Source organism: Accipiter gentilis, chromosome 9 (genome assembly GCF_929443795.1).
Source record: "Accipiter gentilis chromosome 9, bAccGen1.1, whole genome shotgun sequence".
Taxonomy (NCBI): domain Eukaryota; kingdom Metazoa; phylum Chordata; class Aves; order Accipitriformes; family Accipitridae; genus Astur; species Astur gentilis.
This window is the reverse complement of record NC_064888.1, coordinates 26,405,888-26,422,010: the sequence shown is the minus strand read 5'-3', so window position 1 is coordinate 26,422,010 and position 16,123 is coordinate 26,405,888. Positions and strand designations below refer to the sequence as shown.

At 37.8% G+C, this 16,123-nt stretch overlaps 1 protein-coding gene across 3 annotated transcripts in view; it reads left to right on the top strand.

Annotated features, from left to right (window-relative positions):
- The window catches only part of BTAF1 (B-TFIID TATA-box binding protein associated factor 1), a 50,926-nt gene that overhangs the window by 30,159 nt on the left and 4,644 nt on the right, over window positions 1–16,123 (top strand). For all 3 annotated transcript variants that reach the window (XM_049811111.1, XM_049811110.1, XM_049811112.1), the window contains 15 exons: window positions 27–230; window positions 3,479–3,905; window positions 4,987–5,177; window positions 6,128–6,281; window positions 6,371–6,480; window positions 8,465–8,666; window positions 9,082–9,230; window positions 12,759–12,911; window positions 13,439–13,560; window positions 13,769–13,936; window positions 14,127–14,204; window positions 14,285–14,414; window positions 15,108–15,249; window positions 15,421–15,551; window positions 15,981–16,106. In XM_049811111.1, coding sequence (XP_049667068.1) covers window positions 27–230; window positions 3,479–3,905; window positions 4,987–5,177; window positions 6,128–6,281; window positions 6,371–6,480; window positions 8,465–8,666; window positions 9,082–9,230; window positions 12,759–12,911; window positions 13,439–13,560; window positions 13,769–13,936; window positions 14,127–14,204; window positions 14,285–14,414; window positions 15,108–15,249; window positions 15,421–15,551; window positions 15,981–16,106 — 2,487 coding nt within the window. The remainder of the gene's footprint in view (window positions 1–26; window positions 231–3,478; window positions 3,906–4,986; window positions 5,178–6,127; window positions 6,282–6,370; window positions 6,481–8,464; window positions 8,667–9,081; window positions 9,231–12,758; window positions 12,912–13,438; window positions 13,561–13,768; window positions 13,937–14,126; window positions 14,205–14,284; window positions 14,415–15,107; window positions 15,250–15,420; window positions 15,552–15,980; window positions 16,107–16,123) is intronic.

Genomic DNA, 16,123 nt, shown 5'->3' with positions numbered 1-16,123 from the left:
ACAAATCATGTCTTTTCCTGTTATAGGAGTGTAGAACTGTGGCCATTTGTGTGCAACCTCGTTTACTTGGGGTTCTTTCTGAACATCTCTATTATGATGAAATTGCTGTTCCTTTTACACGAATGCAGAATGAATGTAAACAACTCATCTCCTTGTTAGCTGATGCACACATTGACATTGGAAACAGAGTAAACTGCAGTGTATTTACAATAGATCAAGCTAATGAGCTGGTAAGTAGAGGCATGCCTGCCGTTCAAATCTATTCTTGTCTTGAAATATATCTTCAGCAGAATTATTACACAGACAATAACTTTCAGAAATAATGTGGTGACTTTATGCATCCTTTGACATGAGATATGTAATAGATACCACTTCCCTGTGGTGTTTACAGACTATGCCAAACATTGAGTAGAATGCAAGGTACATACTGAACAGGAGAAAAAATTGAGTGTTCTGATTCCAGGTGTAGATTCACTGTTGAAATCTACACAGAAGAAAACAAAGCAGGCAGGAACCTGCCACTCTCAAAAGACTAGTAAATAAACTGTAGATTCTAGACCTTCTCTGCCTGACCCCCCAATCATGTGTTTTAAAAGTGGGTTTTTTCTTTTCCTGGCTGCTCAATTGTTTTGTCTTTTTCAGTCAGAAAACATCAGTGTTAGATGTGCTAACAGAAAGTAGCTCTTGACATGAAAAGCTCTGTAAGCAAAAATAGAGCAGAAATAGTGTGGCCAGCAGGACTAGGGAACTAATCGTCCGCCCGTACTTGGCACTGGCGAGGCTGTACCTTGAGTACTGTGTTCAGGTTTGGGCCACTCACTACAAGAAAGACATTGAGGTGCTGGAGCATGTCCAAAGAAGAGCAACAAAGCTGGTGAAGGGTCTAGAGCACAAGTCTTATGAGGAGAAGCTGATGGAACTGGGGTTGTTTAGCCTGGAGAAAAGAAGACTCAGGGAAGGCCTCGATCGCTCTCTACAACTACCTGAACAGAGGTTGTAGTGAGGTGGGTGTTGGTATCTTCTCCTAAGTAACAAGCGATAGGATAAGAGGAAACGGACTCAAGTTGTGCCAGGGGAGGTTTAGATTGGATATTAGGAAAATTTCTTCACTGAAAGGGTTGTCAAGCATTGGAACAGGCTGCCCAGGGAAGTGGTGGAGTCACCATCCCTGGAGGTATTTAAAAAGATGTATGGATGTGGTACTTAAGGACATGGTTTAGTGGTGGACTTGACAGTACTAGGTTAAAAGTTGGACTTGATGATCTTAAGGGTCTTTTCCAACCTAAATGATTCTATGATTTCTGTGTTGGGACAACAAACTAAAAGGTTATTCTTTTAACCCCAGACTGGCCTCGTAAGCAGAGAAAAAGATGAGTATGGACAGATGAGGTAGGATGTAAATGAAGAGCTTGTGGACTTGAGAGCCTGCAAAATAAAAGGGGACTGAGGTTGGAAGGGTTGTGTAGATTTGGGGGTTGAAGGAAAGGTGATGGATGTGGTGCAGCTTGGGATGGGGGAGCAGTGGGATTAGGAACCTGGATGTTTCGTGTGAGCAACTGGGATGCTGAGGATAAGGGGAAGAATAAGAGAAGGTTTAAGTTTGTGTGATTGTCATGGTTTAACCCCAGCTGGCAACTAAGCACCACACAGCTGCTTGCTCACTCCCCCTCGGTGGGATGGGAGAGAGAATCAGAAGGGTAAAAGTGAGAAAAGTTGTGGGTTGAGATAAAGGTGGTTTAATAGGTAAAGCAAAAGCTGTGCATGCAAGCAAAGCAAAACAAGGAATTTATTCACCACTTCCCATGGGCAGGCAGGTGTTCAGCCATCTGCAGGAAAGCAGGGCTCCATTGTCTGTAATGGTTATGTGGGAAGACAAATACCGTAATTCCAAATGTCTGCCCCTTCCTCCTTCAAGATTTATATTGCTGAGCATAATGTCATATGGTCTGGAATATCCCTCTGGTCAGTTGGGGTCAGCTGTCCCAGCTGTGTCCCCTCCCAACTAATTGTGCACCCCCAATCTCCTCACTGGTGGGGTAAGAAGCAGAAAAGACCTCGACTCTGTGTAATCCCTGCTCAACAGTAACAAAAACCATCCCTGAATTTACAACAGTTTCCAGCACGAATCCAAAACACAGCCCCGTAATAGCTAATATGAAGAAAATTAACTCTGCCCCAGCCAAACCCAGCACAATGATTATGGCCATGATGACTGTAGTATGATGGATCTTAAAATTCTCAGAGGGTAGTATTTATGTAGTAATATGCAGTAGCTTAACTTGGAAATCTCAACATATCTTTAAAGTTATAGATGATAGTGTATATGGGCTTTTGGCACCCAGTCTGATTATAGCTATTATCTAAAATGAATAAATTCCCAAGGTAAAGCCAAACAGAATCATGTGAGCTCATAGTCTGTGAAGTACAGGAGTTTTCATATATCTCAACATTTTACTCTTCAGTCTAGTAACAGGACTGCTTGACCAATGCATGTTTTTCCAGAAGACTTCCATTCTGGATTAGAAGACTCATTCCACAACTATTTGCTATTTTCTATGGCTGTCTTCTGCACCCTTTTCAACTCTTCAAGTTTCCTTGAAATACAGACACCAAACCTACTCTGCATTGTAGTATGGGGTCTTTGTACATCAGATGGAAAAACCCTGTGCTCCTTCTTGCTATTCTTATTTCTTGCATCCTTTGGTCATTCCACTCATCAAGGTCATGTGAAATAGAACTTGAGGTATCTACAGAATGAAGCAGTACAAGTCTGATACTTGAAAGACTTGACCTGAACATTTAAAAGTAAAAGGCAAAAATGACAAAAAGCCCCCCTCAGACTAACCTTCTCAACAGCTGTCATCTTTCCTGTACTTAAGAGCCTAACTGTCCTATCATTTCCATGTTCCACATTGCTTTTAATCTGTTTCCTGTGAAAGATTTAAGCAACAGTAGTCAGCCAGTTGTGACTGGCGGAGGATATGCCAGTTCTCCAACTACTGTGTTGTGCTGATTTTTTTCCTTAGATTTTCATCCTAGTCTTTTTCCTCAAAAGAAAATAAGCTTAGAAACAACTTCTTCATGCATGGGACCTTGCACATCCTTTCTGGCCTCTTGTATTCATAACATTCTCCTTTGCTTATCTGTCACGTGCTTATGTATTACCAGAATTTGTGGATATGTATGGCAGATACAGGACAGTTGAAATTTGGAGGAGTATGTAAACTCCTCTTTGGGAGTCTAGACTTGAAATGTTCATAATATGCCTGATTTAGCTATTTAGCTGCAGTTCAAGATTCCAGCAATTACATTTTGGAGTATTTCCTACTATTTGCTGGAAAAATTGAGATGATAATACTCATACAATAGAATAATTGATGGTGAAGTGACTCATGTTCTACCATGAAAACCATAGTTTTCAGAGGATATCCCATTTTACAGTAAATGAAACAGGTTTGTAACTCTTCTTTTTTATTAGGTTACTTCTGTTTTCAACGAAGTTACATCATCCTTTACTTTGAGTCCTAAAATTCTACAACAGTTGGACAGTAAACGACAACAAGTCCAAATGACTGTTACAGAAACAAATCAAGAATGGCAAGTGTTGCATCTGCGAGTCCATACATTTACTGCATGTGCAGTTGTGAACTTGCAGCAACTTCCAGAAAAACTAAATCCTGTTATAAAACCCTTAATGGAAGCTATCAAAAAGGAGGAGAATACACTAGTACAAAACTATGTGGCTTCATCTATAGCAAAGTTGCTTCAGCAGTGTACAACAAGGTCTCCTTGTCCCAACTCAAAGATTATAAAAAATCTCTGCAACTCCCTCTGTGTGGATCCACATCTTACCCCACTAGCAGCATGTCCTGCACAGCCTCAGAGTAGCCATGAAAACTCAAAAGGTATGACATCTAAGACTGCCAAGATTCTTAAAATGTCTGTGCTTGTCTCTGAACAGTTAAAATGAGTACTTGAGTAAGTCTTGTTTTCAGTGTTTCTAAATGCCAGCAACTGAGCCTTTGTTGATTAGTAATTATTTAATTTAGGTATCTTAAACTACACACTGTGTGCAACTAATGATGTGTAGAGTTTTCAGAAAATGTACGTATAAAAGACCTTAGTTCCAATTTTCAGTTATTTACTGTTACTCAGCGATTATCCACTTATCACGTTTCATTTACATACCTTATGAAGCTTTTAATTGAAATTAAGTATGGAAATAAGAGTAGCCTGTTAGAAAAAAGTCTGGCTTGTGTTATGTTCCATAGGCTAATAGTAAGATTAAAAAAAGATGAGGACAGTGTTGGAAATGAACAAATAATCCTGTGCATGCTATGGTCATGGATTTTTTTAAAATGACTGTACCTTGCTAAAAATGTATGGATCGAATAAATAACACAAATTAAGAACTTAATACTCTGCAAGATTCTAATCTGCTTTTAAGGTTTGACTGTTTTATATTTTACTTTTTCTTAATTAATGTGTCCTCCTTCATCTTTGAGTAGAATAACATTCATATCTGATTAAAAATTAAGCTGATTAGCACAAATAGAAACATCAACAAATCCAAAGATACTGATGGCATCTGCTGTTGTATCATGATAGAAGTCTTGAACTGTTTGTAAAGGACACAATGTAAGTTTGTTTAAACTTTAGAACATAATGTGTTGCTTTATATAAAAAAAAACTTGTGCAAACTTTCTATATTTGACTGAAGTTTTGTTACCTGTGTTTCTTGATGAATAACAATTTACGTGGCAGTTTGCGCATTTAGATTTTTCATGCCACGTCTGTAATGTGCTCTTAACAGAGTAACTCTATACTTAAATTTTTCCATCCTTGAGGATGATGACAGTTTTTTGGTTTTGTTTTTTTTATTTTAAAGCACACTGAAATCTGCAGATGACTTGTAGGTAGCCATCACTTCCTGTGTTTTAAACTGCAGCTTAAGTTGTTGTCACCTGTTCTCTTTTTTTCCTTCAGGGCCCAACTCTGATAAAGACGGGATGCATCATACAGTTACTAAGCACAGGGGAATAATTACATTGTACAGGCATCAGAAAGCTGCTTTTGCCATCACAAGTCGGCGAGGTCCTACTCCGAAAGCTCCAAAAGCCCCAATTGCAGATCTCCCCACTGGCAGTAGTGGAAGCATTCCTACTGAACTTGATGAGGTAAATTTCAAGGACTGGCATTTGCAACTTGCACATCCACCCCTCCCTTCCATTACTTTGAATTCTCTGGAGTTTATAGTATTATAATACAGATATCTGGGAACTTTTTGTGAGAGAACTGAGTTGATGTAAAATTTTGATGCAAGCAACGTATGTTCATTGATAGTGATGTTTTAAATCTTCAGTGTGTCATTAAGGAAACTAACTCCTGAAATATTTTACATTTTAGTACAGAATATGAATAACTCGATATAAATCTATGCAAATGGATTTCCATAAACTGTGCTGTGATTGTGTCCCATTACCCATGTTAGTGTTGGTCATCTTGATGCACAATGGAAGCTCTGAAGCATTAAAAACAGTATTTGAAATATGACTGGCTTTAGGATGTACATGTGACTTCCACACTTGAAACACTAGAATTTTTTGTTACTCTTTTATTCATATGAAACTTCAGTATGTTTTAAGATCCTAGTTAGGACTGTGATTCCTAAAGAGTGTTGTGGATTTTTGCTCTTAATTGTTAAAGTGATTTTTATCAATTCTACTTTCTGAAGAGGGTGGGAACAAGGGAAAGGGCTTAACAAATCAAGTATTGTTTTTTGGGAAGTTTTGCTAGCATGTTACTGTTCTTGGTGTCCCTATATTGGTGATATCCGAGGTTCTTGAACTGGAAACAGTTGGAAAGCCTCTTGCTGAAATGGTCCTGTGTCAGCAAAAGCCAAATCCCCAAATTCATAGGATTCAAATAATCTGCTATGAAATATTTTCAATTTTTTACCTGTATAAAGAAGGTAAATAACTTGCTGATGGCTTTTCTTCTTTGTAAATCTGTTGTAGGTAGCTATGAACACAATCAGAATTGAATGCCTATATAACAATGGGAGCCTCCCTGAAAATAACTTTTTTTTGTTAAATGTATCTGTCTTCACAACTTTGTTTAATTCTAGGCTCAGAAACCTTATGTTGTACAGAGAAGAGGAGCTGAATTTGCCTTATCTACTATAGCTAAACATTTTGGTGCTGAAATGGCAACGGGTTTGCCACATCTCTGGGATGCTATGGTTGGTTCATTAAGGAACAACATTCACATAAATAATTTTGGTAATTACACTTCTGATTTAAGATGGGGGGCTGGTAGGCTGGGGGCATTATGTCAGTCTTAACCTGGACACCTTTTCTGCTTTTTACAGACCGAAAGTCCTTACTAGAAAAAGGAGATGCTCCTGCCCAGGAGCTAGTAAATTCTTTGCAGGTTTTTGAAACAACAGCAGCTTCAATGGATACTCAGCTACATCCTCTGGTAATCATATTCCAAAGCAGCTTTTGTATGAAGCAATTCAGTCTGTTCATTGCTGCTGTTTTAAGTCCTTGTTTTGTAAGGTTTCTTTTTAGATGTTTTTCTAGTTTTGCTCAAATGGTGTGTTTATTCACTTGCTAGTCTGCCTGTTCTCCAAGTCCTGTATCCTAGTCTTGATAAATGGAAGACATAGCCTTCTGTCTTCAGCAGTTAAGCTGTTATGTTTTAAAGTTGTTTTTTCCCTGTGTCCTATAGGATGTTAAATTCTGTATTTGTTTATGCAGGTTGTAGAATAAACCACAAAAGTAAACACCTACATACAATTTAGCCTCGGCCTATCCTTTTCTGGATGAGATGCCCAAACAAGATTGTGTCTAAAGTTTGAGTTATGATAATAATTATGCTATTGTGTCACATTGAAGTTAGTGTCTCAATTCTGCTTTTTCTAATTCCAGATTTCCTAAACCTGGAGAACAGACTGCTAATATGATGCCTTCTCTTTGTTATTAAAGTACAGAAAAAAAATGTTGTTATGCCGCATTATGTGGCTGACTGAAATGGGTTGACTTCTAATAGACTGATATGTAGTTTGTGTGGCCAGAGTAGGGGGAAAAATGGTAGTAATAAAGACTGCACAGTTTACTGCCTGACTACTGTGTAACAGGCTTAAGGTTGTCAGAAGGGCTCCCTGTACAGGGAATGCAAAAATTATGGGAAACTTCAGTTTGCACCTAAGTAGACTGCATTTGATGGGGTTTTTTAATTATTTCTTTTTACCCACCATTCAATGTAAAAGACTTAACATTTTAGATGCAGCAGTAGGCTCTGAACTGGCTATTTCTACTGAGGAGAGAGATCCTGGAGTTAGGGTAGTTCTGTGAAAATACCATCTGAATGTAAAATACTGGTTTAAAAAAAAAAAACTTAAGAAAGGAACGGAACAAGGAATTTGTCATTATGCTTACATCTGAACACAATTTTCAGTTCTAGCCTATTTGCAGTACTATATTTCAGAATAAATGTAGTAGCATTGGAAGAGGTGGTGTAGAGGAGGGCAACAGGATGATAAAATACGTGAAAAGGCTCCCATGCAAGGAATAAGTAGGCCAGAACTTTTTCTGGAAAGGATATGATGGGAAAGGATGGGTATAAGGAATGGTTGTAAAATTCTGAGTAGATGGAGAGGATTCATATGGAACACATGGCATTGTTTATCTATTGTGATTTTGAGTGAATTTAGCATATGATGTATTTCATATGTGTATTTCATATGTTTATATACATACATATGGTATGTAGTTAATGTGTAGATTGGTTTTGAGGGTGATAATACTATATACAGGTCTCAAAAAAAAAAAATCATAGGAATTCAAAAAGGGTGGAATTGGTTCATCAAAGCTAATATTTAGGGACTTCCACACTAGGAAAAACCTGACCATCTGTTTAAGATATCTGACATAAATATGTTGTTTGTGCTTCCCCTTGGGAAGATGTGAGTTTCCTTCTGGGTGTCTGTCTTGTCACACAGAGTTAATAAGACTCCCAACATGGATGATTAATCTGCCTAAATGTAATGGGATGAATCTAGGACAAATTTGTTAGCTGGAAGGAATTCTTCAATCTATGTATCTGTATTTAAGTAATAATTCTTTTTCAGTGAAAAGTTCTGAGTACTTAGTACTGTATTTTTGCAGTGTGAAACACTTCCTTAATTATCAAGGGTTTCTTTAATTTTCATTTTGACTAAAACCCTGACGATTCTGTTACTCTGAATTTTAACTGTATATGGGTAGTAATACTTGTTCAAAGTTCAATTGTCTGTCTTCTGAAACAATTTTCAGTTCTAAACAATTAGATCTTGTGAAGGAGCCATTTCAAGCAGTCTTTGGGAGGCAACAATGGCTTAAAGACTGTTTACTTCAAAATAATTCAGTAATTTCTTTATGATTTATATTAACTTTTGCCCCCATCTTCTTCTGCTATTTAGTTAATACAGCATTTGCCTCATCTTTATATGTGCCTTCAACATCCCAGCACTGCGGTGAGACACATGGCTGCTCGTTGTGTAGGTGTTATGAGCAAAATAGCTACCATGGAAACAATGAATATCTTCCTAGAGAAAGTTCTGCCATGGTTGGGAGCAATAGATGACAACACCAAACAAGAAGGTGCAATTGAAGCACTTGCATGTATCCTTGCTTGAGTATTCAAAAATGCAGAAACTTCTCTGCAGTTGCATGATTTGGAGGAACAAAAACTGTTGCCTGAAAAAAAATGGGAGGAGGATTGAAATAAAACTTTAAGCTGTTTTCCTCCTGTAGACAAGAAATAGAAGAAACTTTCATTCCTATTGCCTTCATTTCATCTATCAAATTAAGTTTTGGTGGAGGTAATTCAGCTTCTCAAACCATGGAATTCACTGGGCTAAATTTAACTGGGTAGACCAGGCCTCCTCCCCCTCTGTTGCTTTGTTAGTAGAAATCTTGTTCATCTGAATGTAATGTGTTAATGACTTTTACCTCTTGAGTGTGAAATCTGCCAGGTATATATTCATGTTAGACAATCCTGAACTGGTAAAACTGATTTCCTTAATAACTGATTCAGGTGTAATGGAGCAGCTGGATGTTGGTATTGTTCCATACATCGTTCTTCTAGTGGTTCCAGTTCTGGGTAGAATGAGTGATCAGACAAACAGTGTACGCTTTATGGCTACTCAGTGCTTTGCAACACTGATTAGACTAATGCCTCTTGAGGTAAGCTCAAGTTGTAAGTATACTAAGTACGTGAACTGTGCTGTATCCACTTCTTCACCAGCCACAAAGTTCAAGCTTCTGGCTTGTTAAATGCTGAATAAGTAACTGTTTTTATAGATGTTGAGTTTGTAACAGGTAATTGAAGATGCATCCTTTATAATGTAAAATGAGTAAAACTGGACCCTCTGTTAATAATTTTCTAAATTAATGTTAAAGTAAAATTTCTCTTCATAAGAAACTCATTTCAACTGTGTACATGAAGTTAAAGTGTATATTCATTAATTGTGTATAATGCTGCTGTTGCTAGTTTTGGCTCAAAAGTGTTAGTTGTATGTGTTCTCTCCTATGTGTGGTGTTATGTATGTGGTCAAGAGAAATGCATAGAAAAGCAATACTGATTTCAAAGGAAAAAATGAAATAGCAGTAGTAGAAATAGTGTGGAGATAAGTACAGTTACTTATTCCTAGTTCTTAAAATCAAAAAGCCCCACCCTACAGCTTTGGACAAAATAATATGTGTTTTGTGATCCAGTAGTGTTTAATCAGTACAGATTTGCTTCAGTTTCTCATTCCTACTACAACTTGCATACCTCCGACACTTTCTAATATTGCACTTTAGGGACTACAAGGCTTCTCACCTATTTCCACCACCAGATGGTAATAGAAGACAGTTCAGAATTTGTTTGCATGTTTCTAATGGGGGAAAAAAAAGTTCATTTAATGGGTTTAGTATCTTTTATTATCTCATTTTTTTAATTTAGCATAATAGAACCTTAGGATCTGATAATTAGCAATCTGCCTTAAATGGAGCACTTCCTAGATGCTTGCACCGAAATGTTGAAAAAGTTGAAAGTGAGCAAAGTAGAAATTAATTCCTGGCACGCTGCTGTTCATTCCAAGGCCACTTACACCAGTGCCCTTCATATGCATCTAAATACAGTCCTATGGAATACATGTAGCTTAGATTTGCTTTTTAAAGCTATTTTAATAGAAATTAGTGAGCATCTCTTAAAACAAGACTACTTGTTTTATTAATTGCGTACATATGCATGATCAGTTCATGTTTCTTTTCTGTAGTAACTCAAGCACTCCCTTAAGGACTTCCCTTTCCAGTTAAGGAAGTTCAGTATCAGATATTGAACTATTAAATATGCAAACTTAAAAATATGCAAACTGGGAGTGAAGTAGCTTAATAATGAGAGAAAATACCAGTACTGTTGTGGGACAGTCTTTTGAATGCTAGCAATTTTAAATGTTAGGCTAAACAAGGAATTTAAATTGATAACTGTAGAGGGGGTTTGGAGTCACCTCAGTGGAAAGAGTAGAGGGGGTAGACTGATAGGGACTAGGGAAATAGTTGTTTCATGGGGAAATACTTTGTTAAGGAATACTTTCTGGAGATTGAAATAACCTTATTACCAAGTTTTCATAGACAAAGTTTCACACATGATTTGTTTGAAAAAACTTATGGAGTGGTGTTTTATGGATACAGTTTTACTTATTTAAATGGGAAGACTTTAGGGTAGTCTTGCAGACGTCTTATAAGACAAACCCTTACAGTTTTCATTAGTTATAGTGGTATTATTAAAACAAAAACTTTCTACTCTTTCAATTTCATGACCCTGAAGCATGACTTACAGTTCTGTAACAAAACAAAAAGTCTGTCTAGTCTTTTGTGTTTATTGCTGGCATTTATATGCTGCCTAAAATGCAAGACCTGAATTCAGCTGCTGGATGAGAAAGTGATAAAGGTCTGAATTAGCATGGAGTTTCTAATCTATATTTTTGTGTTGGTTTCCACCTGTGAGGAATTAGAAGCAATAGCAATAAATGAGTTGTGAGAACTTAGCTATGCTCAGTTTCCTGTATCTTTATTCTCAATTTCATTATTCTTTCAACCATAAAAACAAAAAATATGACTGGGAGAAGGATTGTAAGATAAATGGTTCAACTTAATCTGTCCTGTTTTATTGATAAGCAGTCATGCTGCAAGTTGACAATATACTTGAACCAAGTCAACTGGCATAGTATTCACATTTCAGATGTTCTTTTAAAAGGGAGGGTAGGAAGAGCAGTTTGAACAAGCTGGCAGTTGTCTGTGTGTATGTATGTACTTAAATATCTTATTGGAGCACTTCTAACATCTGAAATCTGGGTTAGTTTCCCCCCTTCCTTATTAACCACATACATGGTAGAATTATGTGATAGTTTTTCTTCTTAGCCTAAGTGATTAATAACTTGGGTTTTGAAGTAAAGGTAACTAAAGATGGATGTAGCCCAGAACACTGGGATGACAGATGTGATGATGGAAAATATTAGTGCTTCTTTTACTACTGTATATTATTGGCAAGCAAGAATGAACCTATTTGGTCCCTGGATAGTTTCTTTGGGCTTCCAGCCTAGTATGGGAATTACCTGGGAAGCCAAGGTCTGCTGCTGCAAACCTGGAGAGGTTTAGGTTTTTCTTTTTCCCAATGGTTTCTAACTGCTTGAATTCATCCTATGGATTTCAGTATCACTTTAGATCTAATTCTACTAACATCCATAGGTGTCCTGGTTTCAGCTGGGATAGTTAACTGTCTTCCTAGTAGCTGGTACAGTGCTAAGTTTTGAGTTCAGTATGCGAAGAATGCTGATAACGCTGATGTTTTCAGTTGTTGCTAAGTAGTGTTTAGACTATAGTCAAGGATTTTTCAGCTTCTCATGCCCAGCCAGCGAGTAAGCTGGAGGGGCACAAGAAGTTGTCACAGGACAGAGCCAGAGCAGCTGACCCAAACTGGCCAACTGTGTATTCCATACCATGGGATGTCACATCTAGTATAGGAACTGGGAATTGGGGGCAGGGAATCGCCGCTCGGGGACTAGCTGGGTCTCGGTGGGTGGTGAGCAATTGCACTGCACATCATTTGTACATTCCAATCCTTTTATTACTGCTGTTGTCATTTTATTAGTGTTATTATCATTATTAGTTTCTTTTCTGTTCTATTAAACCATTCTTATTTCAACCCACGAGTTTTACTTCTTTTCCCGATTTTCTCCCTCATCCCACTGGATGGGGGGGAGCGAGTGAGAGGCTGCGTGGTGCTTAGTTGCTGGCTGGGGTTAAACCACAACAATAGGAGAAGAATCCATCTAACTTTGGGTGGTAGATTGTGGCTAAGGAGAAATGGGTGTCAAAGGATTCTCTAGCCAGACAGATAGACTCTCTGGTTAGAGGTAGAATAGCTCAGTCTTCGTAAAATCTTAGAAGCATGACCAGGATTTCCCCTCTTCTGTGCAACTGTATCAAGCTTTTTCAGTGTCCTTTGGGGCAGAATTTGTCTTTTGCACCCTACAACCCTGGATGAGTTGATCTGCAAAGAATCAAACAAGTATAGCACTGATTTTGGACTTGCACAATTGAGAAGACTGCAGATCTTTGCCATCTGTTTATAAATGTCTAAGCTGGTATGAGATTTTATTTCTTATTGTCTGTGTGAGAACTAAGTACTGTAGCCCTTACATTACTGCTTTAAAAATATTATCTTAGGCTGGTATACCAGATCCACCAAACATGTCTGAAGAATTAATCCGAATGAAAGCTAAAGAACGTCACTTTCTGGAACAATTATTGGATGGAAAAAAACTGGAAAACTATAAAATTCCAGTACCAATCAAAGCAGAGCTCAGAAAATATCAGCAGGTAACAGCTTATATTCTTATTTGAAGAGAGCAATAGGTTCCAGTCTGATACAGTTTTATGGAAGGATAGGAGTTGTTTGGGTGCTGGATTTTTTTGCTTGTGGGTTTTTTCGGTTCTTTGTTTTTAGCTGTGTGGTGTGTATCTTGGTCTCTTGGGTAAGGAAGAACAAATTAAGTAATGCATGCCATTTGTACTGTTTTTCTTTTAATGGTGGGTTGCCCCCCACTTCTCTGGATCCTGCCATTTTTCTCATGGAATGGCCAATGGGCTGTTGTGTTTTGCTTAAGCTGACTTTGGCAGCCCACTACTGCAAAGCTAGGCCTTGTAGTACTGTTTGGCTGCTTATGTTTCTCCCTTTATTCCCGCCTGCTTTGAGTGAATGGGCTGTAGTGGATGTATTCATGGTAGGAAACAAGCTCATATTTTGGCAATAACGGATGATAGAACATACAGATGTTTGAACTGAAGCTTAACTAGTCAAAAGCCAGTTTTTCTTTTGAGGTACTCTTCTTATTTTCTGATTTCAGGATGGAGTGAACTGGCTGGCATTTCTCAATAAATACAAACTTCATGGAATTCTTTGTGATGACATGGGCTTAGGAAAAACTCTACAATCCATTTGCATTCTTGCAGGTGATCATTGCCTCAGGTAAGCTTAAACAAATAACATGTTATCTTAAAGGCTTTAATGATAGGTTTTATCTATGGTAATGATTCTGGACATAGTCCTGGACAACTGGCTGTAGGTGGCTCTGCTTGAGCAGGAGTGTTGGACTAGATGACCTCTAGAGGTCCCCTCCAACCTCAACTATTCTGTGAAAAACAATTTTTTCAAACTTGCTTTGATATTCTTAAAGGGCTCAGGAATATGCAAGAACAAAACTGGTGGACAGTGTTCCTCTTCCCTCCTTGGTGGTGTGCCCTCCTACACTCACAGGACACTGGGTGGATGAAGTGGGCAAATTTTGCTCAAAAGAATATCTTAATCCTTTGCACTATACAGGACCTCCTACTGAGAGAGCAAGGTAATGTATTTTGCATTAATAACTTGGGTAGAGTAAAATACCACACAGAATTTTGCAATTTGCTTTACTACTACTGAAGTATACTTCATGCCAGTTTATGGGCATGGTAAAACTTGTGATGGTATCTTTAAAGGCTGAAATAATACATGTAAAGAACACTTTAGTTATGATCTCATCTTTTCTTCTTAAGATTACAACACCAGGTGAAAAGACACAATCTCATAGTGGCTTCATATGATGTTGTAAGAAATGACATTGACTTCTTCAGGTAAGAATTGGTTTGTTTTCTGAGGTTTTTAATAGCTTAGAATTTTAAATGCTACTTAAGTCTATGTTCTTCTTTTCTAGAAATATTAAGTTTAATTACTGCATTCTTGATGAAGGCCATGTAATAAAAAATGGAAAAACAAAGCTGTCAAAAGCAGTAAAACAGCTGACTGCCAATTACAGGATAATTCTTTCTGGGACACCAATCCAGGTAACTGCTTTTTTGCTGAGAACTTGGTTGAGTAGTAGAAAGCAAGCAAAAGAGATCTATTTTGGAGTCTTTATGCTTTTTATCAGAGTTATCTTGTTCAAAGTATACATTGTAAGAAAAGCCTTTCATTGCTAAATGCTTGAAACTATATCTTTTTCCTTTCCTAGTATACCCATGTACAGGGGAAACGGGTGCAGGATCCATGGTACTAAGGGGGCTCAAAAGTTGGCAACAAGACTTTCTTTACCATGTGTTCTTTAAGTAGCAGACAGGGAAGGGGAGAGAGCATTTCCTTATGTCTCTAGTGAAATAGCAAGAAACTCAACTTGAACTCCAGATTTTAGGCTTTGTCCTAATGACTTGACTGTGGAGTATGTGTCTCATCCAGGACTAAGACCATTGGAGTCTCCTGGGTTTTGTTGTCCAAAAAAACTCAGGGTGTGGCTTAAGACATCAGGCACAGTAGAAAGTCCATTTGTATGTTAAAGTGCATGTACAGGTCTTCCTGTAACTTAGGTTGATGATAGATTGATGAAAGAGCCACCAAGTTCCAGGAGCTCAAAAGTATGTTGAAGTGTTTTATGTTTGTAGTGTTTTACAGGCAGTGTTAAATATGTATGGAAATGCTTCTGATAACTTGTAACAATTCATTACTCTTGAAAATAATTTAACAATTTTTTTTTTTATGCTCAGAACAACGTTTTAGAGTTGTGGTCGTTGTTTGACTTCCTTATGCCAGGATTTTTGGGTACTGAACGCCAATTTGCAGCTCGTTATGGCAAACCAATACTGGCAAGTAGAGATGCCCGAAGCTCCAGTCGAGAACAAGAGGCTGGTAAGGATCAAATGTTAAGTCTTGGTTTTCTTGTTTTCTTCCTTTAAATGAGAACTGCTAATGAAAAGAGAAAGTGTAGTCAGTTCCAACATAAGAGATTGGGGTGGGGGCTGAATGTTCTGGGGGAAAAAAAAATAAAATTTAAAGTACTGCTTCTGTTGCCTTCACTAGGCGTTCTTGCAATGGAAGCACTGCACCGCCAAGTGCTGCCGTTCCTACTAAGGAGAATGAAAGAGGATGTACTGCAAGATCTTCCACCCAAAATTATTCAAGATTATTATTGTATTCTCAGTCCTCTACAGGTATGCTTAAAAAGTGGCTGGAAGCTTAGTTTTTTCAGCACAGTTAAGACCACAGAGGAAACACTTCCATATTCCTGGGTCAATCTGATGTCAGCTCTGACATTGTCTGGGACGACAGGACTAAAAAGTTTTTCTAGTATGTGTTTAAAAACTAATTTCAGTCCAGTTGCAATGGACTTGTTTCTTTAGCTTAATTTCTGGCATTGTTCTACAAGAACAACTTCTAGGCATCTATGGATTTTTTTAAAGAGTACTTTCCAAGCTGAAAGAAAATAGATTGTGAGAGATGCCACTGTTAACGTTGATTTTGTGCTACATATAAAATAGCTTTCTTGATTTATGATAATTCAGAACTAAATTCTAAAAATGACTGTTCATCTTCTGTCTGGGAAGACATACTCATTCTCTTGTCTGGGGCCTGGTCTACAGGTTCAGCTTTATGAAGATTTTGCCAAGTCTCGTGCCAAATGTGATATTGATGAAACAGTTTCTTCAATTTCACTGAACGAAGAAACTGAAAAACCAAAGCTTAAAGCTACAGGTCATGTGTTTCAGGTATAGATTTCTTCAGT